The 24,222-nt window shown below is 38.7% G+C and overlaps 4 protein-coding genes and 1 long non-coding RNA gene across 7 annotated transcripts; 3 read left to right on the top strand and 2 right to left on the bottom strand.

The window, feature by feature from the left end:
• Window positions 1-2,092: 2,092 nt before the first annotated feature.
• LOC130498779 (uncharacterized) lies at window positions 2,093-2,820 on the bottom strand. The gene is made up of 3 exons (XR_008937707.1): window positions 2,665-2,820; window positions 2,460-2,539; window positions 2,093-2,356 (listed from the first exon to the last, which is right to left on the bottom strand). It is a non-coding gene; the product is annotated as an uncharacterized LOC130498779 (long non-coding RNA).
• A 2,013-nt stretch (window positions 2,821-4,833) lies between these two features.
• LOC108843061 (UDP-glycosyltransferase 84A3-like) lies at window positions 4,834-12,553 on the top strand. Of its 3 annotated transcripts, none has more exons than XM_057002990.1 (3): window positions 4,834-6,366; window positions 6,494-6,586; window positions 11,142-12,553. In XM_057002990.1, the coding sequence occupies exon 3, from the start codon at window positions 11,418-11,420 to the stop codon at window positions 12,270-12,272; it is 855 nt and encodes a 284-aa protein (XP_056858970.1). In that variant the 5' UTR covers window positions 4,834-6,366; window positions 6,494-6,586; window positions 11,142-11,417; the 3' UTR covers window positions 12,273-12,553. The 3 variants fall into 3 exon arrangements, with proteins under 3 accessions (XP_056858970.1, XP_018471651.2, XP_056858969.1); XM_018616149.2 differs by having other exon boundaries at window positions 10,716-12,553; XM_057002989.1 differs by having other exon boundaries at window positions 4,834-6,586.
• On the top strand, window positions 4,944-5,546 carry LOC108839393 (UDP-glycosyltransferase 84A4-like). The gene has a single exon (XM_018612164.1). It carries the CDS (start codon window positions 4,944-4,946, stop codon window positions 5,544-5,546), a length of 603 nt encoding a protein of 200 aa, XP_018467666.1.
• A 908-nt stretch (window positions 12,554-13,461) lies between the features above and the next one.
• On the top strand, window positions 13,462-13,998 carry LOC130508678 (UDP-glycosyltransferase 84A3-like). The gene has a single exon (XM_057004300.1). The coding sequence runs from the start codon at window positions 13,462-13,464 to the stop codon at window positions 13,996-13,998; it is 537 nt and encodes a 178-aa protein (XP_056860280.1).
• An 8,008-nt stretch (window positions 13,999-22,006) lies between these two features.
• LOC108821011 (senescence/dehydration-associated protein At4g35985, chloroplastic) lies at window positions 22,007-24,187 on the bottom strand. The gene is made up of 5 exons (XM_018594059.2): window positions 23,474-24,187; window positions 23,049-23,158; window positions 22,797-22,963; window positions 22,636-22,720; window positions 22,007-22,317 (listed from the first exon to the last, which is right to left on the bottom strand). Exons 1-5 carry the CDS (start codon window positions 24,071-24,073, stop codon window positions 22,164-22,166), a joined length of 1,116 nt encoding a protein of 371 aa, XP_018449561.1. The 5' UTR covers window positions 24,074-24,187; the 3' UTR covers window positions 22,007-22,163.
• Between the last annotated feature and the right edge of the window lie 35 nt (window positions 24,188-24,222).

Below are 24,222 nucleotides of genomic sequence, written 5' to 3'. Positions count from 1 at the left end.
TATGAAACGGAGGGAGTATTTTGTATCATTTTCTTGAAATGTTGTGAATTAATATAGTTTTGTATCAGTTTTCTTCAAATGATGTTAGATAAATTAATAACAACATCATTTACTATAACTGATTCTGAAATATTTATTTTGTATCATTTATCAATAAATGATTTAAATTAATATCACTTATTTTCTGATACTAATTAAGTGATGCAATACATCATTTTTTGTAGTGCATATCCACAATATATCTAATCTATTAATTTAGGGATTATCTACTATTTGAAGTTCTCATTTAAATTTTGGACTCTTTCATAGTTGTTGCTAGAATATATCATGTCTCCTATACAATGCAACCTACCAACTTAAATTAAACCAAATCTTAACCAACATAGATTAGTTAAACCTAACCAGTAACATTTTTATAATATTTTTGGTTAATTTCTTAATATAATTAGATCATATAAAACTGAACCACTCTTAAATCAACGAGTTCCATATCATTCCAGACATAAGAGAAAAAATATCCGACTCATTTACAATGTAAGCATACAAAGACCGTTTATGCTTATATGCTCATTGATCTTCCAAAAACCAAATAATTGTGGCATAGACCAACATAGGCTCATGTTCGTATCACTAACTTTACTTCCATATATTTACTCTTCACCTACATCATATCATAACATACACAATTATGCAAGAACATGATTTTTTTTTTGTTCAAACAACCAAATAATAGTGACATATGGTCAGTAGATTTTTTAAATATGTTTTTTATATATTACATTTTACGAGACTATGTGTATAAGTTTTTTTTTTTTGAAAAGGGCGTAACTATGTGGATAAATTAAAAGGTAAAAGGTCTGACAAAGCAAATTATTATGCTAAAAATGAAAGAAGATTAAATACAAACTAATAACAAGTACAACACAAATTATAACACTATTAAATTTTATATATATTTAATAAAATATTATATATATGTCTAATATATATATATTATATAAATGTTACACAAAATATATATAATATTATATACACATATTATATATACCATATATTATTAATTGAAATTTGACAAATCAATTTCCGCCTTTTAGGGCGGGTCCTAATCTAGTTCTCTTTGTTACAATGATTGTAACAATTTACGCAATATCAGAATTAACATGGTGAATTTCGACAACCATGTTTTCAATAATTTATTTGAATGAAACATCTCCAATATTACCATATGCTAATTAATGAGCAAAAACCAGTGTCTTTTAATAAAAGTATAGCTATAGTCAAAATAATACCTGTAACTTTGGTATAATGCCGTGATGAAATATGGCATATGTGACATTTTGATAAAGCATTAACATGTAGTGCCATTGATCAGGAAGAACAGACATATGAGATGAAGGTTACATTGACATTCACCCGTCTAAAAGAGAAGCTATGATATATATAAGGTCAACAAAAGACACAGAAAAAGCTTTTTCTAAGTTAAGTACCCAGTTCGATCAACGGAAATGATGGAGTGTACTGTTGCACAGTAGGTGGCAGAAAGGAACAATATCGTTTTGATATATTGGGATATATCATGTGATAAATTTAGAGATGATATTTATGGATACTAAGAGCATCATTAACCCTACAAACCTATTTGAAGTGCTTAATGAGTTTTTTAGTAATATTTGGTAGTTAAAAGCTTTAGTTAAAAAACCCTTGAATTTTGTGCTCCAATGGAAGTTGCTTAATTAGGAGTTCTTTGAAAAAAATTATGAAACATTCTGATGAGAAGATAAAAATTATGATGAAAAAATAAACATTATGAAGAAAACAAAACAAAACAGATAAAACACTACTGGAACAGAAATAAAGCACAGTTTATAGGTCTCTCTTTGAGACATCTTTCCTTTAACGAATAATGTTCCGAGACTTGTTGAGAATGAGTCCTTCCTTCTATCCATCTGTTTTAGAAAGAGCGAGACACTCTCAAGGTGCTGCATTGCCTTGTCTCCCTTGACAGTAACGTAGCAAGCAATCTTCTCGTTATGTCTGGTACCGAAAGAAAGAACGAACAGTGTACTTTGCTGCAAAAGAAAGAGCCAACAACAAACTCAAAACTCTTTATCCGACAGAAAACAAGTAACTTGAACAAAACCCATCATCATCATCATCAGCATTATACAATCATATCAAAACCAAAAATACCATCCTACACAAAATTCACTGATGAACCAAAAATCACTAGTCATTGTTAAAAGCAACAAACTTTAAACTGGAAAACAAACACTTCATCGTTTCTTCACAATTACAATGGCATGATGAGAGCTGCAAAGATCATGACCATAAAGAAACTAGACCCCATCATCATCATCTGCAGCATTATACAGTTATATCAAATCCAAACACATCATCATCATAGCAAAAATTTGCTGTGAAAAGAGATAAAATTATAGCTATAAATTTGGATCCTTTACATTGGAGCAAGAAACCCTTTTGAGATTTGCTAACAGCACGAAGTTTTTTTCTCATTTACAATCTCCGGCCAAAAACAGAGCTGTACAATAAGAAAATAAAAATGATTACCTAGTCTTCCATGGCTGATCTGAAGACTAACGATGAGAGGGTTTGGTTGAATAGAAGAAGGAGAAGGAATCAAGGTTTCGAAATAAGAACAATTACCTCGTCCTCCATGGCTGATCTGAAGACGAAAGATGAGAGGGTTCGGGTTGGTGTCGCCGTCGAGAGAGATGTGGAGAGAAGCAGGGGAAAAGTGACACGTGTCTTATAAGCACCATTTTCTCTGATGCTTAATTAAGCTGCGCTGCTTGTCTAATTACTTATTTTTTTTTTCTTTTAAAACAAAAAATCAGTAAGCACCCTATTAAGCATCTGCGTTAATGATGCTCTAATACCCTTCGTGGAGTTATGTATAAAATTCTGGTCACCCAAGTTATTAGAGTTTAATTAAAAGCTGATAGTACTAATTACACTAAATGTTGTATAGTAAGCGAAAATACTCTCTCCGTTTCAAATTATATGTCGTTCTAGAACAAAATTTTTGTTTCAAAATAAGTGTCGTTTTCAGTTTTCAATGCAAAATTTATTGAAAATATTCTCTATTCTATTTTTATATTGGTCGATGTGTATTGGTAATAGTATTTTTATTTTGGAAATATGTAAAATTAAATATTTTCTTAATCTGTGTGCAAAGACTTAGAACGACAAATAATATGAAACGGAGGGAGTATATAGTAGGACAAAAAATAATTAATGAATGAAAATAGGGCAATTTTCTTAAATATTGTTTTAAGGTTTTGTCACAAGATCTCAAAATAAAATGATCAAAATAATTCTTTTTATTTTAAATTTTTAATTTAAAATTTTTGAAATTTGAAACTTCATCTCTAAAATCTACCTCTTAACACTAAACATTAAATCTATACTAGTTAACCCAATTGATATAAATAAATATTTTATTCTTTAATAAAATTTATTTTAGTCATTTTCTTTATTGAAATCTATTTTTGTAAAAAATAAACTAAAAACTATCTAATGAAATTTTAAATGAAAATATCTGACAACGCTTTTTAATTAGATTTTTGAAATGATTCAATTTTAATGATATAGATGGATGGAACATGGAACAGTACTTGGAATCACGTCAATTAAGCAATTCACTATTTGACTTTGAACATGATCATATTCGTACATTTCACTGACAAATAATTTGATTTAAAAATAACGACTAAATGATTTAAAATGAGCTCGTCGATAAAATCTCTTAAACATATAAATATTCAGAAGACTTCATAGTATACTATTGCGTGATAATGACGAAGCTAATCACATGGTTTATTTTGTACAAATTAGGTGATCAGTTCACATCCTTTCTTATTATAATCATTTCTTTTTGAAACTTCATCCATTTAATTTCTTTGGACAATTCTTTTAAATACTTTTTTATTTTTTTGTCACAAAAAGTTTCAAAGAAAAAAATGACGAATAGATTTTATTAAATAAATAAAAATATTTATACCATAGATATATAAATACAAATAAATAAATTAAATAACAGTAAAAATTATAATTTTGAATTATATGTATTCAAATTCAAACTTTTCATAACCTTGTTTTACAATTTTTTTTTGTTTTGAAATTTTTTTTTCAAAATTTGAAAATACCTTTTGAAGCTATTTTAAAATCTTCGTACTTAAATATTAATATATTTTTTATTTTAAATTATTTTTAAACTTCACTCTCAAATTTTCACACTTAAAATCTAAAGTTAGATAAATTAACTCTATGAATATAACTGTATATTTACCTATTTAATAAAATATTTTGGTCATTTTGATAATTGAAGATTATATTTATGACAAAAGGAAATTTAAGGCTATTTTAGATTATTTCTTCATTTCTTTTGTAATTATTTTTCTCTTTTGTTTATTTTGCCTTCTTCTAATCTATGTTCCAACCTTTGTTTTGTGGGACCTTTTTTTTATCTCCCATATTGGTTTCTATTCTATTAGAGCATCTCCATTGAGGATTCAATGGAGAGGTTCACACGCTTTTCGAAAAAAAAAATTAAAATATTACAAAGATCTGAACCTGTTTCTTGGAAATTCACTGCAGTGAACCCGTCTCGTCACTGTAGCGCAGGTCCCACGACACGTGGCGGCCCGCCATTGGTCCAATTTTTTTTACTTTTTTTTTATATAAAAGTCAAACGAAAAAAAAATTTAAAATAATGAAAAAAAATAGGGTTCATAGAGTATCATTGATGGAGATGCTCTTACTTCCTTTCATTTTCATGGACTTGATTATCTAAATAGTTTTTGTTGGTCTTTGAACAATGTTTTATTATTTACACGTCCTTCCTACTATTAAAAAGAGGTCACCGAGTTGGAGAGGGTGAACAAGATTCAACAGTCTTCTTGTTGTTTTCAAGAAAAGCAGATATGGAATCTTCGCTGACTCATGTGATGCTCGTATCATTCCCAGGCCAAGGTCACATAAACCCACTTCTTCGTCTCGGAAAGCTCATAGCCTCCAAAGGCCTACTGGTCACTTTTGTCACCACAGAGGAGCCATTAGGCAAGAAGATGCGTCAAGCTAACGACATTCAAGACGGCTCGCTTAAACCCGTCGGTTTAGGTTTCCTCCGGTTTGAATTCTTCGACGATGGGTTCTCGTACGACGACTTGGCCAAAACTGGTTCGTTGCTCACAAAGCTTGAAGCCGCCGGAAAACGAGAGATCAAGAATCTCGTCGAGAGATACGAGGAAAAGAAGCAACCGGTGAGGTGTCTTATAAACAACGCCTTTGTGCCGTGGGTATGTGACGTGGCCGATGAGCTTCAGATCCCTTCCGCTGTTCTTTGGGTCCAGTCTTGCGCCTGCTTTGCGTCTTATTATTATTACCAGAACCAGTTGGTTAAGTTTCCGACCGAAACAGAACCGGAGATCGACGTTGAAGTCCCCTTCATGCCACTAGCGTTGAAGCATGACGAGATCCCAAGCTTTCTCCACCCTTCCTGTCGATTCACCAGTGTTACGATTTGATCTTGTGATATTTGATTGATTTGAGTTGTGCGATCGAGTTTGTTAGATGCTTTAGTAAAACGAAAGTGCAAGAGAGCTTTGGTTACCCAGTTCGCTTTCGCTACGTCTGGGGGGAGTCAATACTCCCAATCCACTAAGCTTAAGATCGCAGTTTACAACTCAAGCTTATACAAGATTCTCTCAAACATTAACTACGAATCTTGTTGTTTCAGGATCGGATCTTATCTCGCGATGACAGAGACTCTGCTCGAGCTACCGGAAAAGCACCTCTGCAACTTCAGTACTCGCCGGAGAATCACCGGAGAAGATGACCACACGTTTCGCTCTCTCGACTCTGACCTCTGCTCAACAACTCGAGAGCAGATCAGTTTGTTACGTCTGTTACAATGAGACGTCGTCGTCTCATTTAACTGACTCCTCTTCGATGAGCTACAAGACTCAAGGCCCAGCTGCATCCACCTGATTCACCAAGCCCAAAATTCAAGCCCATGAGTTCACGGTTTCTGCATAAGCCCACAATTCTCCACCTTGTAGAAATCGCCGACTCATCACTCTCAGACCACATCTGAAACTTTACCAAACCTCTGTCGAACTCCATTTCGGTTTCCTTCTCCCTCTTCCTGAATCTCTATTCTGATAAAAAATACCTTTAACCAGAATCCTCCACCTCAAGACAACTCCCTCTTCAACTTTTTACCACTGAACTGTCGTATCCTCTATACTCAGCTCAGCTCAACCAATCGTTCTCCTGTTGTTCATCTCGCCTCTCAAGACAAACACGACGACTCTGGATCTGATCAGAACTACCAACGCAACTCAGGTAAACCTCTTTCACCTGACGTCCCTTGTAATCTGATTAGACGCACTTCTCTTACCTTCTTCCCGATTCACCTGTGTATACTCAAACCTCATTGACTAACACCGCCCCTTGGTTTTTCCACTGCGAGGTAACGAATCGGAGCTCCTCAGCAGTAACCGTAGCTATGGTTTCTACTCTCGTACCTTCACAGACACTAGAGCTCTCTCCAGCGTCTTTCCAGGTACTGCTTTCGTTAGGATATCGGCTAGATTTAGGCTAGTATGAATCTTCACAACTGAAACACTGCCATTTGCCACCACATCTCTTATAAAATTGAACTTAGTGTGGATGTGTTTAGTTCTTTCATGGTAACCTCCATTCTTAGCCAAGAATATAGCCGATTGAGAATCACAATTAATCTTCACAGCACCTTGATCAAAACCCAGATCCTCACTTACTCCTTTAAGCCACAACGCTTCCTTAGCTGACTCATTTAGTGACATGTACTCTGATTCTGTAGTTGATAAAGCCACGATAGGTTGTAGACCTGACCTCCAACTGATAGTGTTGCCGCCTACTTGAAACAAGTAACCTGTAACTGATCTACTTCTGTCACGATCAGTTGCATAGTCGGCATCACAAAATCCCTCCACCTTAAACTCACTTCCACGAGTAAACCATAAGCCAAAATCAGTAGTTCCACGCACATACCTCAAAATCCATTTCACTGCCTCCCAGTGCTCTCTTCCTGGATTCCCCATGAACCGACTAACCACTCCTACAGCATGAGCTATATCTGGTCTCGTTCCCACCATAGCATACATCAGACTTCCTACTGCACTCGCATAGGGAACATTGAACATAAACTTCGATTCCACCAATGTCTCTTTATCCCCCAAACTCTTCAATCTAAACTGTGAACCCATTGGAGTGGTCACAGCTTTGCAGTCAGACATGTTGAAGGTTGAGAGTATCTTTTCAAGATATTTTCCCTGAGACAACTTCAACGTTCCTGCTTTTCGATCTCGACAAATATCCATTCCTAGAATTCTTGTAGCAGCTCCCAAATCTTTCATTTCAAACTCACTACTCAGTCTGGCTTTGAGATCTCTGATAATCTCCATATCTCTAGAAACCACCAGCATGTCATCCACGTACAACAGCAGATATATCCTTTCTGAATCCCCTGTACCACTGATATATACACACTGATCATATGGACTCTGTCTGAACCCCTGTTGCTTCATGAAGCCGTCGAACCTCTTGTTCCACTGTCTCGGCGACTGCTTAAGACCATAAAGCGATTTCTTTAACAGACAAACCATATTCTTTCCTCCAACTTCATAACCCTCTGGCTGCTCCATATAGATCTCTTCCTCTAGAGTTCCATTCAAGAAAGCCGTCTTTACATCCAACTGCTCTAGATGTAAATCTTCCTTAACCACCAGAGACAAAATGTACCTGATAGAAACGTGTTTTACCACTGGTGCAAACACCTCATTATAATCGATTCCTTCTACTTGTGAGTAACCTTTTGCAACCAACCTAGATTTAAATCTAGGATCTTCCACCCCTGGAATGCCCGGTTTCTTCTTATGAACCCACTTGCAACCGATAACTCTCTTCTTATCAGGTCTAGCTACAATATCCCAAGTCTCGTTCCTCCTCAAAGAATCCATCTCCTCATCATTGGCTAAACCCCATTGAATTTTCTCTTTAGAGTTCATCGCTTCCTTGTAAGACTTAGGTTCTTCTATTTCAATATCACTTGCAGCTGACAACGCATAAGCTACCACATCAAAATCATCATACTTTGATGGCATCTTCTTTTCTCTGCGCTTCCTATCTCTGGCTAAGATGTAGTGATCCAAATCATGTTCTGTTTCTTCTTCCTGACCAGCTGACTCAACCTCTGACCCAGCCACTGCTCCACCTGAAACTGAACTGTCTGCCTGATCTGAAATCACCTCACTAGCTGTATTCTCTGCCTGAGCTGAAACTTCTGCCTGAACTGAACTTTCTGAAGTCGAAGCCTCTGAATCATTTGCTCCTTTGAACGAACCCTGAATCAAGTTAGGACTAAACGAAACCCTTTTCTTACTTGATTCCTTCACAGACTTCCCCTTGTCACACTTCTGCAGCTCTCTATCAGCTTCCTTTTTCTCAGTTTTACTTGAGAAATCCTTGTATACTTCTTCCTCATGAAATATAACATTTCTGCTTATCGTACACTTCTCTTCATCTGGCAGCCATATTCTGAATCCTTTAATTCCCTGTGGGTAACCAACAAAGACTCCTTTTACAGCTCTAGGACTCGTCTTAGCACTTGTTGTATGTACGTACGCCGCACACCCGAACCTCCTTAAGTGCTTTAATCCAGGTTTAGATCCAGACCACAACTCTTCAGGTACCTTGTAGTCTATAGCAGAGCTCGGAGACCTGTTCACCAAGTAAACAGCTGTCGAAGCAGCTTCTGCCCAAAACCTTTCTTCTAAACCACTCTCTGCAAGCATACACCTCACTCTCTCCATAATGGTGCGATTCATCCTTTCTGAGACACCATTCTGTTGAGGTGTGTATGAGCAAGTCCTGTGTCTTTTAACACCTGCTGTTTTACAGTAACCATCAAACCTTCTGTTACAGTATTCCAATCCGTTATCTGTTCTTAGACACTTCAATTTCTTTCCTGTCTGATTCTGAACTTCAGCAACCCATTCCTTAAATGCCTCAAACGCTTCATCTTTAGTTTTAAGAAAATAAATCCAGACTTTCCTTGAATAGTCATCGATGAACGTGATGAAATACTGCTTTTCTGCCAAACTCGGAACCACAGAAGGAGAACCCCACAGATCAGAGTGTACGTACTCAAGTATCTCTTTCGACGTATGTTTACCCTTCTTGAAACTCTGTCTTGTAGATTTACCTAGAACACAGTCTTCGCAGAACCCCAGCTTATCAATTCCTTTAGCTTCTAGATAACCCTCCTTGACAAGTAAGTCAAGACCTTTCTGACTTATATGCCCCAATCTAGAATGCCACTTGCTTGTCGTGCTGACTTGTTGAGACGCCGAATGACTTTCACCTTTTAGAACAGTTCCTTCCAAGTAATACAAGCCATCAACATACTTCCCACTCAGTACTTCAACTCCATCCTTGAAGAACTTCACTTTGTAGTCACCTCCCTGATACGTACAACCAGCTTTCTCCAGGCACCCGTATGAGATTAGATTTCTACCCATTGTAGGCATAAACTTCACATCTGTGAGTATAACGATCGAGCCATCTGATCCTTTTATACGAACTTTCCCGAAACCTTCTATCTCACTGAACGTGTTATTCCCCATAAGCACCTTTCCACCACTCACTTCTTCAAAATCAAACAACACTTCTTTGTTTGGAGTGATATGAAGGCTTGCTCCTGAGTCTAGAACCCATTCATTTCTGGTATCTTGAACGCTTGCTGTTAGCACCAAAGGTCCCTTCTTCGCTTTAGAAACTTCTGCGACATTCACTGCACTAGAACTCGAACCTTTGAACTTTCCTTTATCAGGGCAGTCTCTCTTCCAGTGACCCTCTTTACCACAGACGAAACAGCCCTTAGTGTTCTTGCCAGACTTAGACTTAGAGTAGCTTTTTCCCTTAGACTTAGATCTTCCTCTCGTAGAATTGCCCTCTCTTCTATCAGACCTTCCTCTCTCTCCAACATACAAACCTTCTGGATCAGACTTAGCCTTTCCCAGGGAGCCTCTCTCTCTTAGCTCAGTCTCTTTTGAATACGCTGCGGAAACTACATCATTCACTGTAAGCGTATCCTTTCCAATGCCGTATTTCAGAGTGTGAACCAATGGTTCAAACTTTGGAGGTAGACCAGTAAGAATCTGAATAGCTTGATCCTCATCAGAGATGTTAATCTCTAAGCTTTCCAAGTCATTAACTAGCTTCAAGAACACATCTAGATTCTGCTCAATCGACTTCTGCTCATCCATTCTGTAGCTAGCAAACCTTTGTTTAAGGTAGATCCTGTTAGGCAAAGACTTCGTCTGATAGTCTCTTTCTAACGCCTTCCAAATACCCAGAGCTGACGTTTCCTTCATGACTTTACGTATGATCTGATCACTCAGACTCATTTGAATTAAGCTTCGAACTCGCTTATCCTTCAGCGCAAAACTAGGTTCAACTTTCACCTCAGTACTTGGCCCAGTCTTATCACCAGCATCACCTGAAACTGTAACTTCCTCCAGCACAGAATCCAAACCTAAAATCTCAAGCGCACACAACATTTTATGTTTCCATATACCGAAATCCCCAGATCCATCGAACTTGTCAACCTTAAACCGACCCTGAGTAGGCTCCATCTTCTCTTATTGCAGACTGATCAGATCCAAAACAAGATAGGACGATAGCAGCTTCAAGATCCTAAACCAGCAAACGCACCGCACAAGAATCAACCAGATAAGTTTCGAACCTTACGCTGATCTTCTTCTCTCTATGTATTTGCTTCCTGGTTGATGAGAAACGGTAGATCCGGTTCACAAACCAAGCACCGATCACAACGCAGCTCTGATACCACTTGTTACGATTTGATCTTGTGATATTTGATTGATTTGAGTTGTGCGATCGAGTTTGTTAGATGCTTTAGTAAAACGAAAGTGCAAGAGAGCTTTGGTTACCCAGTTCGCTTTCGCTACGTCTGGGGGGAGTCAATACTCCCAATCCACTAAGCTTAAGATCGCAGTTTACAACTCAAGCTTATACAAGATTCTCTCAAACATTAACTACGAATCTTGTTGTTTCAGGATCGGATCTTATCTCGCGATGACAGAGACTCTGCTCGAGCTACCGGAAAAGCACCTCTGCAACTTCAGTACTCGCCGGAGAATCACCGGAGAAGATGACCACACGTTTCGCTCTCTCGACTCTGACCTCTGCTCAACAACTCGAGAGCAGATCAGTTTGTTACGTCTGTTACAATGAGACGTCGTCGTCTCATTTAACTGACTCCTCTTCGATGAGCTACAAGACTCAAGGCCCAGCTGCATCCACCTGATTCACCAAGCCCAAAATTCAAGCCCATGAGTTCACGGTTTCTGCATAAGCCCACAACCAGTTTGGCAGACCTCATTTTACAACAGATCGAGCGACTTCCAAAGGCCTTTTGTGTTCTCATAGACACTTTTGAGGAGCTAGAAAGAGACATCATCGAGAACATGTCTCAGCTCTGCCCTGAAGTCATCATCAGTCCCATCGGACCGCTCTTCATGATGGCTAAAACCACAAGCTCTGATATCAGGGGAGACATCTCTGACTCTGTAAATCAGTGCATGGAGTGGCTTGACTCGAAAGATCCATCCTCCGTCGTTTACATCTCCTTTGGGACTGTAGCCCACGTGAAGCAAGAGCAGATCGAGGAGATCGCTCACGGCCTTCTAAACTCCGGCTTATCTTTCTTATGGGTGGTTCGGCCTCCTATGGAAGGGTTATCGCTAGAACCACATGTCTTGCCTCGAGAGATCGAAGAGAACGGAATGATCGTTGAATGGTGTCCACAAGAGAGAGTGTTGGCTCATCCTGCGGTTGCTTGCTTCCTAAGTCACTGCGGATGGAACTCAACCATAGAGGCTCTCTCTTCTGGCGTTCCCGTTGTTTGTCTACCGCAGTGGGGCGATCAAGTGACAAATGCTGTATACTTGGTTGATGTGTTCAAGACAGGAGTGAGGCTTGGCCGCGGAGAGGCTGATGAGAAGATTGTTTCTAGGGAGGTCGTGGAGGAGAAGCTACTTGAAGCGACGGTTGGAGAGAAGGCGGTGGAGCTGAGAGAAAATGCTCGGAGGTGGAAGAAGGAGGCTGAGACTACCGTGGGGTATGGTGGATCATCTGATAAGAACTTTGGTGAGTTTGTGGATAAGTTGGTTGCCAACATATGGTGAGAGAAGTACCGGGAAACACACATTAAAATTGATTGACAACCAATGATTTCTTTTTAAAAATGTGATTAAACCAAAAAGGATAAATATGCAAACTATAATGTTTTTATTTAAATGTGTGTGTGTGTGTGTGTGTGTGTGTGTGTGTATGTGTGATATGTTTAATAGACACATCAAACTAGTTGTTTACAAGAAGTTTTTCAAGGTTGATATGTATGAAAAAGTATCATTTTGGTTTGATCTGTCAAAGAAAAAAATTTAAAGAGTGGAAACATGAACGTTCATCTCAGTTTTGATGAATTTCCATTTTTCATCCGAGATCTGCAACCTGCTAATTTCAAAACAACAATCCTTCCTTCAAAGTTAATAATTTGATTAATCCACTGAATCACACATGGTGAAATATGGATTTGCTTAATACCGTCATTGTTCCCCAGGATGTGAATATCATTTTAGACAAATGTGTGTGTGTATATATATGCATTAATATTGTAAAACAAAATTAATCTAGCTAGTGTTTTAAAAAGTATATTTCTTTTTCAATAGCTTAGGAATCCTAATCATAGTATAAACAAACAGACATAAAATATGAAAATCCCCCTTTTTTAACTGATGGAAACCAATGGGAACTTGGAATGGGATATATGATAGCTTTACGCCTTCGTCACAGAGGTAGTACAAAATTCTACATAGTGATATGCTAAGAAGAAGTGTTTGATTTTGCCACTAATTATCCTACTTCTTTTGTTATTTTGTATCAAGTTCACAATATAAAGTGGATATCCAAATAACCAAAAAAAGACACTAGACTCGACGTATATGAATCATGTGATTAATATGTGAAATGAGAAAAAAAGAAAGGAATATTGGCGTAATCAATAATAGCAAAAAATGTTAAACTGAGGAAAATATCGGCTGAAAAATCAAGAAACGATAAAATCTTTACTTAGATAGATACTTTAATGATATACCTGTATATGACTGTATCGGGAATTTGTTTCCGACATGTAAATGTAAATTTTGTTGTCAAAAAAAAAACAATAGTAATATTTGCGTTGTATTCTGTTTATCACAATATAGCACATGGTAAAGCTAGAGTAGCAGTATGCGCCCACCTTATTTAATCCACCTTCGCAGAGTGTAAAGTAAACAAAATCAGTTTCTAGTTTCGATAAGGAAAATAAAAGAATCCATGGAACCATCTCTTCATGCTCATGTGATGCTCGTGTCTTTCCCAGGCCAAGGTCACATAAACCCTCTACTTCGTCTCGGAAAGCTCATAGCTTCTAAAGGCCTACTGGTCACCTTTGTCACCACAGAGCAGCCATGGGGAGAGAAGATGCGTCAAGCCAACAAGATTCAAGACGGCGTGCTCAAACCGGTCGGTTTAGGTTTCCTCCGGTTCGAGTTCTTCAACGATGGGCTAACAGAAGACGACGAGAAAAGAACCAACTTCCAAGCCTTCCGACCACACCTCGAACTTGTCGGAAAACAAGAAATCAAGAATCTCATCAAGAGATACGAGCAAGAGGGAAAGCAACCTGTGAGGTGTCTTATAAACAACGCCTTTGTGCCGTGGGTGTGTGACGTGGCTGATGAGCTTCAGATCCCTTCAGCTGTTCTATGGGTCCAGTCTTGCGCTTGTCTCACCGCCTATTACTATTACCACCACCGGTTAGTTGAGTTTCCGACAGAAACTGAGCCGGAGATTAACGTAGGGCCACTATAGTCCATTTGAAGCAAGAGCAGTTCGAGGAGATCGCTCACGGCGTTTTGAGCTCTGGTTTGTCTTTCTTATGGGTGGTTCGGCCTCCTATGGAAGGGTCAAATGTGAAACCATATGTATTGTGTTGGAACAAAAGGGGCACCCCAATAGTATTACAGAAAGTAAACCGAGAGACACAACAAAACAAGCAACCACTATGCTTTATTAGAATCTTCTTTAAACAATCTATTACAAGATCTGCTTAATTCAGCTTTTACACGTCTAGTGTTAACACCCTAACACACGCTCCTGAAAGATTCCTAAGCTACACCGCTTGTATATCTCATTCGTCAAGTACTTCAGCCACTGCTTCAGCACGACTCAGAACACTTCCAAGAGCTTCTCTCTCTCTCTATAAACTCAGCCTCTGTGTCTCTGTCTTCATACAGACGACTCCATAGCTATTTTATATTATTCTCCACGTTCCTGAAACCTAGTTTCCAAGGCAACATGAATATGGACATCTTCCATAACAATAAGTGCAACTTTCCTTTTCTTGGAATGCACTTATTCCTTTTCCTTTAAGTCATAAACTTGCTTCTCAAGTTTATTCCTCTTTCCATATCTTCAAGATACTCTCTTGCTCTCCAAGTCTGTTGACTCCAGCTCAGCATCTCGACTCCACATGGTCTTCATCACTCAACAAGACGTCTCCTTCAGCAACTACGTCAGCGACTACTTCAGGGTTGACATTTTACATCAACAATCTCCCCCTTTTAGCTTTGTGTGCCAATCAAGCACAATACCATTCTGGTTCAACAACCATGTTTCCCACCTGGAAGCTTCCATGCTAATTGTGCTTTTCTCCCCCAAGGGATGTGCACCACACCATGCTTTTCTGCCCCCATGAGATAAGCACAATCTACATCAGGACGTCATCCACCATACTCTTCTCCCCCACGAGATATGCACTCCTTGTACCAGAACGTCACCATTCTCCCCCTGCTTGATTGCATACTAAGCTAAAACACAGATGCTTAAATGTCAAGCCTTATAGACAAACTCCCCCTGAGTCTATGCTTCAATCTTGTCCACTTCTCGGAAGTACTTCACCAAGTACGTCAGCACCTAACGCACACCAGTGACACAAAACGCTTGATCCTCCAAGCACACACACAGCTCACCATGAGCTACACACGATGGCTAACTCCATCACACAAAGCGTCAACACCAATAACACCAAACTAAGTCCACATCAGACTCCATCGACAATTACTACAGACACTGCTTCGACACCAAGCAGATACACCAATATACAATGAGATCCTCTCTCTCTTCAATGAGGTCTTCCTTTCTCATAAGGCACATATCTTCTTTCCTTTTCCAAGCTCAGGCAATCAACACACGTACTCTAATATAACTCCAGCTTCATGTAACATGATACGTACTACCTCCTGTAGTACTCCGCGAACTAATACTTATCTCCCCCTTTTTGACTATGTATGTGAACTCATCACCTCTAGATAGAAAACCACGTCTTCATTCTCCCCCTATGAGTCACATCATGGTCAAAAACTAATATGAAGATTTATATCCTCCAAAGTAAGGAGGAAATCTCATTCCACCCTCTCCATAGTGATCAAATCTCCTAGACCACTTATTCCTGAGCCCAAATCCTCCATGATTACCCCTTTGAACAGACTTGAAACACTCACGTCGAATATGTCCTTGAACTCCACAAGAATAACATATATGACCATGTCTCCTCATACCATAAGCTTTCACCGTTTGATTCTTCTCCCTCAATAACTTGTAACACCTTGGCCTAATGTGCCCAATAACACCACAATGATGACAAACAGGCCGAAACTTCCGTTGAGTTGCACTCTTCAATCTAGAAACTCTCTTTGGAGCAGTCACCGTAGCAGTTGCCGTAGCAGTACGTGTAGCAGTCGTGTTCTTCACATCAGTTACAGTCTTCATTGTAGTCTTTCCATTGGATGACTTCTTTGTAGACACTTTAACCCCTGGTCTTGTAGCAGACGTAGCTAAAACCCTAGTTTTTCCTGATGATACAAAAATACCTTTAGCTGTAGAACTTTCTCCTTGATATCCAAGGCCACATCGATCACTTTTCTCAATACTGAGAAGATGATCTAGCTGCTTCGTCCCACCATTCAGCATCCTTAAACCCTTCTGAGTCTCTGCAAGTTGAGCACTAATCTGTCGTGCTTCTTCTTCTTTCTCTGAAGCATACTTAAGTGCTTCAGCAACTTGAGCTTCTAGCTTGACCTTCTCCTTTGTCAACTCTGAATTCGCCTCAACCTGTTTGAGCCAATTCTCATACAGTTTTCCAGAATTCTCAACAAGATCAAAATCCCCATCATCATCATCACTTCCACATGAAGCCCCTGTCACAGATGCTGATGCAGATCCCGCCGCAGATTTCGTCTTAGAACCATACTCAAAAGTTGTAAACGCCACCAAGTTCTTCAACTCTTCACTATCATCTGAATCAATATCAGATTCATTCTTGACGTCACTGTTATTCTTTTGCTTCAGTAAATTGTCACATTTCTTCTGAGCATTACCAAATTCATTACCCTCAAAGCTTTTGAATCTTAGTCTCTTGAAAGTTGGACACTCCCTTTTGAAGTGCCCATATCCTCTGCATTTGTAACATCGCACCTCTGTGTTGACACATTGCTCGCCAGCTTCATGTCTTCGCTTTCTCAAACCAACTTTCTCATGTCCTTGCCACTTTATCATTTCATGTAGTACTTGGTGAAGCACGCGAATCATCTTGATTACCTCATCTTCATTCTCTGATTTTTGACTTGTTGTTTCATCACCTGCCAAATTCACTTCAGTATGATTCCCCACGTCATCAAGCTCCATCTCATGAGCTTTTAACATCCCTACAACTTCATGAAAGCTGAATTTATCTATGTCAAGAGACACAAACATTGCTGCCTTATAAGCTGTGAATCTTTCTGGTAGACACCTTAAAAACTTCTTCACCAGTTTTTTGTCCTTGTATTCCATGCCCAGAACACGAGCCTCTTGTGCTAACCCACTGAGTTGAGAACTAAAATCTGATACAGATTCATGTTCTTTCATCTTCAAGTTCTCAAATTTTGATTTGAGAAAATCCATCCTTAAGCTCTTAACCTTCTCAGTTCCTTCAAAGTGTAATTGCAGAATATCCCACGCCTCTTTTGCATTCTTGCATCCTTGAATAAGATCTAGCTGCTTCTGTGTGACTGATGTAAAAATACCAAATAAAGCTTTTGCATTGTGCCTTGACATATCCTTCTCACGCTTTGTCCATTTAGCCAATGGTTTGTTGACCACAACACCATCTTTATCTACTGTCTTGGGAACTTCATAGCCATCTTCTACTGATGCCCAAACATCCATATCAATACTTTGTAAGCTTGCCTTCATCTTTGCTTTCCAATGCCCATATTGTTCTGGATCTAGCATAAACTCAACCACCATGCTTTCTGATGTACTTTATCTTCCCTTCTTTCCTCTTGCCTTCGGGATCCTCACCAATAACTTAGGTGACCCGCTCTGATACCACTTGTTGGAACAAAAGGGGCACCCCAATAGTATTACAGAAAGTAAACCGAGAGACACAACAAAACAAGCAACCACTATGCTTTATTAGAATCTTCTTTAAACAATCTATTACAAGATCTGCTTAATTCAGCTTTTACACGTCTAGTGTTAACACCCTAACACACGCTCCTGAAAGATTCCTAAGCTACACCGCTTGTATATCTCCTTCGTCAAGTACTTCAGCCACTGCTTCAGCACGACTCAGAACACTTCCAAGAGCTTCTCTCTCTCTCTATAAACTCAGCCTCTGTGTCTCTGTCTTCATACAGACGACTCCATAGCTATTTTATATTATTCTCCACGTTCCTGAAACCTAGTTTCCAAGGCAACATGAATATGGACATCTTCCATAACAATAAGTGCAACTTTCCTTTTCTTGGAATGCACTTATTCCTTTTCCTTTAAGTCATAAACTTGCTTCTCAAGTTTATTCCTCTTTCCATATCTACAAGATACTCTCTTGCTCTCCAAGTCTGTTGACTCCAGCTCAGCATCTCGACTCCACATGGTCTTCATCACTCAACAAGACGTCTCCTTCAGCAACTACGTCAGCGACTACTTCAGGGTTGACATTTTACATCAACATATTGCCTCGTGAGCTTGAAGAGAAAGGGAAGATCGTCGAATGGTGTCCACAAGAGAGGGTGTTGGCCCATCCTGCGATTGCTTGCTTCTTAAGTCACTGCGGATGGAACTCTACGATGGAGGCTTTGTCTTCGGGAGTTCCCGTGGTCTGTTTTCCGCAGTGGGGAGATCAGGTGACTGATGCTGTGTACTTGGTTGATGTTTTCAAGACAGGAGTGAGACTTGGCCGCGGAGCGGCTGAGGAGAAGATTGTTCTGAGGGAGGTTGTGTCGGAGAGGCTGCTTGAGGCCACAGTTGGGAAAAAGGCGGTGGAGCTTAGAGAAAGCGCACGGAGGTGGAAGGAAGAAGCGGAGGCCGCCGTGGCGTACGGTGGATCATCGGATAGGAACTTTCAAGAGTTTGTGGACGAGTTGGTTACGAAATCTGTGGCGAGGAAAAACACTCATGTTGATGTCACGTAATAGTCCAAATTGTTGATGTAACTCCAAACCTAGACCACTACATTTTCATATAATCATTTCTTTTTTCTTATTGGGAATTTAACACATCAACAATCCCATCAAATGCTCTAGTGATGTCGATCTATCAATTTTTACATTCTATTCATCATTTCGAGCCACAAGCACTTAGATTTTTAAAACTATTTTGATGCATTAAACTAAATTTTAAAACCAGTGACTCCGTAATCTCTCTAAACAAAAATATCATTGTCGATTTCAACTCAATGTATCGTGGATGTCAGAAGATTGGATTCAAGAATTAACAGCCATGCAATCAAGGAATGGTGAGCTTTGAATCTCCTTATGGTACTAGACGTTCCTTTTCACGTTCTGGACCCTCATTTTTTCTCAGTGCGGCGAGGAACACAATATTTCCCCATTCTCTTAAACATGCCATTTTCTTGCTTGACGAATTTTCTATACTAAGTCTCTATGGATTAGCAAGGGTTACTCAAATCTGATTACACATTGAAAAAACGTATATGGCATTTGAATCATAATATATAGTGTAAGCTTTTAAACTTTGGGAGAATATGAACAAAGCAAGTCCTTTTATTTAACAAAAAAAAAAACAAAAACAAAGCAAGTCCTTTTGGAAGCTTGTTTCATTTTTGGAAGGAAAAAAGGGGACCAAATATTTTTATGCATCTTGAGGCTGGTCACAGCCGAGGCTAACTTAGAAGATAAACATTCTTTAACTCTTGACCACAAAAATAATAATAAGAAAATAATGAATTGAATGAAGAAGAACAAAATAAAATGAATGTTATTTCAAAAAGTTAGAAGAGAGAGAAAAAGAAAAATGCCTTGTTTTCTCCGGCCGACGGTAAAGCTTCCACAGTCACCGTCGGCTCGGCGTTCGTGTTTGCCGTCTGATGCGATTTCTTGTCTCGATCTACGTTTGTATCTAAAAGAGGTGTTCAAAGCGTTGCTCTTCTGTTAGTTGGGTTGCTAAGTTTCCGGGCGGCGGAGGCTCATATAGCTCCGCTGTCGCCGGCTCTTGTCTCCGGGGACGGTGGCTCTCTAAACTCTGCGTCATCGGCATATGTGGCCTTTTTCTATGAAGGCGTCTGGTGTTCTGTAGATCTGCGGGAGTCAGTGTTTGCGGCTCGGGTTTTCCGGAAGATGGAAGTGGTGGTTCTAGGGTTTCGATAATCTCTCGACCTTCTCGTGTGCTTAATAGTCGGATGAGATCTCGATGTGTTGCGATGACGCTCTCCGCTGTAAGGATGATGGATCTGAGAGTGGTGGCTTCTAGGGTTTGAAGGAGGAGCTCTCGACTGAAATCGATGGATGCTCTCCTCTGCTAGAAGCAGTGGTATTGAAGTGGATGGTGGCGCCGGTGCATGCGCGTGGTTGAGCCGGTGAGATGCCGTCCCGTAACGGCGTTCGGTGACGATGAAACGGTCTCGGTCCACGTGTCGAGGACGAGACGTTTTGTCGGTGATGTGGTTTTTGGTTTTGGGCCTTGAGTTTCTTTATTTGTTTTTGATTTGCCCGGGTGTTTTTTGGTTGGGCCTTAGAGGCTTCTTATAAGGATTTGGGCTTTGGCCTTATTTTTATATAATCCAATTTGTGAAAAAAAAAATGAATGTTCTTTATTGTCCCAACCAGGATTTGATAAAAAAAAATACTCTGTGTAACTAGTTATTAGTAATAGGAATATTATGAGTAAAATGAATGATTGTAATAGGAATATTATGAGTAAAATGAATGATTATCCGTGGAATAGAAAAACAAATGAAATGATATTGAAAATGGAATAAAAACTGAAATTATAAATGGAATAGAGTTTCGACACATTCCATTCATTCACGAATTTTTAGAATCATTAATAAAAAGATTTATTCTTTTGTTTCATTCCAAAAACAGAATACATGGAATTGTGTTTTGAAAATTTTATTATAACTTTAATTTATGGAATCCTATGGAATGATCTATTCCAAAAATGTCATTCCAGTTACAGTTTATAAATTTTTAATTATAATAAATGAGAAGAAACATTAGAAAAAGAAATATTCTTTATAAGTCGTATCAAATTTATGGACTGAAAAAGAATCAACCATTCTAATTTATTCATTTGGTCACCATTTCAACCCATAAGGGACTGAAGACGATGATTATCGTTAAACGGTTGATAAAAAAAAATCAAGAGTAGCTTCACTAGAATATAACTATGAATACTATTGGGCTTCCATATGTATGCCTATCTGAACGATGATCTCTTTTGGGTTTGGATATTTTTTGAACCGTTGCCATTACAAACCGTTCAACTGATCAACCTTAACCCAAAAAATAATGGTCCGTGTGGACAGTCCAAATGAGCACTCGATGAACCAATTGACACCACTGGTTCGATAAGCTTGAATCGTTTGTTCAAGTATGTGTGTTGGAGCGAATAAGACACAAATTTTGTGATTATTTGGATAACATTAATTTGGTTGGAGAGACGTTTTTGTTGATTTGTCTATTGTGGATTGTTAGGTTTGTTGGTTATTTGATTGACATATATGAATATTCAGGCATGCATGCTGTCATTTTGTTTGTATCTTTGTTGTATTGATCGTGTGTAATTGGCATATATCTGCGGGTTTCACTTAAAATTTGTCACCTTTGCAAGTAGTAGTAGTGCAAATAGTTTGAAGAATACATTCATCTCTATCTAATTTAGTCTAAAATTTCCAACATGACATATGGAAAAATTAACAGCATTGTGGTGGTGTAGTGATTTCCTTGCAAATTAATATTCTACGTTGACAACTTGATATCTTATGTTGATAATTTTCAAATATAATTAAAATTATACGTTAATATCTTTCAAATTAAATTAAGATTAAGAGACACTTTCAGTAAAAAGAAAAAGATTAAGAGAAACGAGAGTGGTAAGTAAGGTGTGCGGTGCTGACAAAGAAAAAAACAAAAAAGAAAAGTAAGATGTGCGGTGGAGAAAGTGAGTGAGTAGGTCTGAAATATACGTTTTGACGCTTCTATAAATCAAGAATGTTTTTGCATGTTATGACATTTGTAATACGAGTCTTCTCTTAAAGATAATCGTTACCAAATTTGAACAAAGATGGAGTTGGAATCTTCTTCACATTCGACACCAGTTCATGTAATGCTCGTGTCGTTTTACGGACAAGGCAACGTCGGTCCTATTCTTCGTCTCGGCGAGCTAATTGCTTCAAAGGGAACAGTCGTTACCTTCGCCACCACGGAGTACTGGGGGAAGAAAATGAGACAAGCCAACGAGATCGTCCATGGCATTGGCAACCTTCACAAATCGTTGTCCGAAGCCTTCTCGATACTTCATTTGCACATTTGCGGATTTGCACATTTGGATTTTAAAATTCAAGAATACTCATATGCACATTTGGGTTTTAAACCTTATAACATCTCTGCCCCCACAAAATCAATCCAAAAGCCAAAAAAAAAACATAACGTAAAATGGAACTCCGCGATGGGAGTGTACTTAAACAAAGATCATTTTCGTGAAGCGTGTTTTAGGATGCCGGATGTGAGCGAAGAGGAAGGATATAAAGCTTTGCGGATTTTGAGCATATTCCAAGCAGTACCGGCTGCGTGGCCAACCGTGTCTATCACATCTCTCGTGGCTTCCCCAGCGCTCTCACCCAACCTGGTTCATGTTATAATGTGAGATCTTCTCCTCAACTTTCAACGAAGATGCATACACAAACAAACAAGCAATGACGAACTGAACTAAAACAGCTTATGTTTGTTAAATCTTAAACGTGGACGCCAATGGTAAAATATAATACAAGGGTTATTTAACAAAACAATTTATGGAAAATTGAAAACAATGTGAATTTTTTTTTTTTTTTGAAACACAAACAATGTGAATTTTCTTTCCCATGCATTTAAACGCAAATTCAATTAGACTAAGGATGTAAATCATTGGTGTGCTCCAAAATTAGACTTTGCAAGTGAAACTTACCTCTCGCTAACCATTCTAGTAGTAGCTTTGGAAGTAGCAGAAAAAGTTTGTCTCTCTGCAGCTTCAGCAGCATCTAGTATTTTATCTGATTTCGAAATCAAATTAGATATATCATTATAAAGATAACCGAGTGAAACCAAATAACTAGTAATTTGACTTACTAAGAGCATCAAGTGAAGCCAGGAGAACTTCCCCTGGAACCATTGAGAAGAAAGCTTTTCCTGGCTTTGACTTAACAATAGGAGCCATCACCGAACCACTCACCACCCCCACACCATTCAACATAGTCTTGCTCAGTTTCTCAGTCGCTCTCGAAAGTCTCCTCACTCTATATACTATATGGTTCAATAAGAGATAAAAAAAGAAAAAGAAAAAAAGAAACACACACTGTAATGAGAAATTATAATTAATACCGTTGAAGATTCTTGTTGATTTGGTTCTTGTTTGTGGTTGCATTTCTTTTAGACGATGCACCACTCTTCTTCTCAGCCTTTGTAATCATAGTTTCACCTCCTTTGTTAACCTGTTTTCTCGTAAAACAAAAACAAACATGATTCAGAATAGGCATGAACGTTTATAACTAAACCCGAATCAGAAAACAAAAACAGAGCCGATCATGTTCGGTTATAAATAGATACCAAAATGACGTTTAAGACTAAACTAATCCGAATCCTAACTAATATCTGAAAATGTGAAGTTAATTAAATCCATTAATCCATTTTATCTAATTTTCAGTAGTTGGATGATTTAAAGCCATTATATTAAAACAAAAAAAAAACATTTCTTAAAATGTACAAACCCAATGAAATATCTACATCTGGGGAGAGATTTGATAAACCTGATTAGTGTAAGCATTACTGCATTTGAACATCCCTCTAATGATATGCCCTGTCCCTCCAGCGATGGCTTTAGCCACGACATTGTTATAATCTTCAATCTTAGGCGCAAACTCTTTCCAGTCGATTCCATCTTTAGCAGGAGACTTAGACGAAGAGAAACACGAGTTCTCTCTCAAGAAATCGTCTAGCAACTCGAGACTGTTCACGAAAACGACGTCGTTCGGGTCTCGAGGGAAGAACGTGACGCCGTAGCTGAGCGGGTCTCCGTCTTTCACCGGAAGCGTGAAGAGGTAGTCACGAGCGTCGAGTTTCACCACCGGCTCGTCTTTAATGACCGGCCACTGTAGTAGGTCGTTCCCGATCCTCACGACCATAGCTAGAGCTACGCCGTTGTCTGAGACCTGTACAAGCTCGAAGTCTCCGGCGGCGAGTTCTATCGCTTCGGATCCGTCGATGAGATGAGCTCTGCATCCCTGAATCTGCAGTAGGACTTCTTCTCTTAGTCTTACCGTTTGGTGATAAATGGCGCCTTGTTGTCCGTATGAAGGTGGTGGTGGTGGTGGTTCAGTTCTTGGAGTATTTGATCTGAAACATCTCATTGTGTTTTCTTTTCTGAGGTTTCTGATATCTGAAGACTGAAGATTACTTTTATTTTGTAGCTTTATTGGAGGAGTCTTGCATTGAAGTGCTTTTGTTTCTGAGTGAATTAAAACATACTAGGACATATCTATTGATTGCACAGTTTTTC

This window comes from Raphanus sativus, chromosome 2, assembly GCF_000801105.2.
Source record: "Raphanus sativus cultivar WK10039 chromosome 2, ASM80110v3, whole genome shotgun sequence".
Taxonomy (NCBI): Eukaryota; Viridiplantae; Streptophyta; class Magnoliopsida; order Brassicales; family Brassicaceae; genus Raphanus; species Raphanus sativus.
This window is presented reverse-complemented; position numbering and strand designations above follow the sequence as displayed.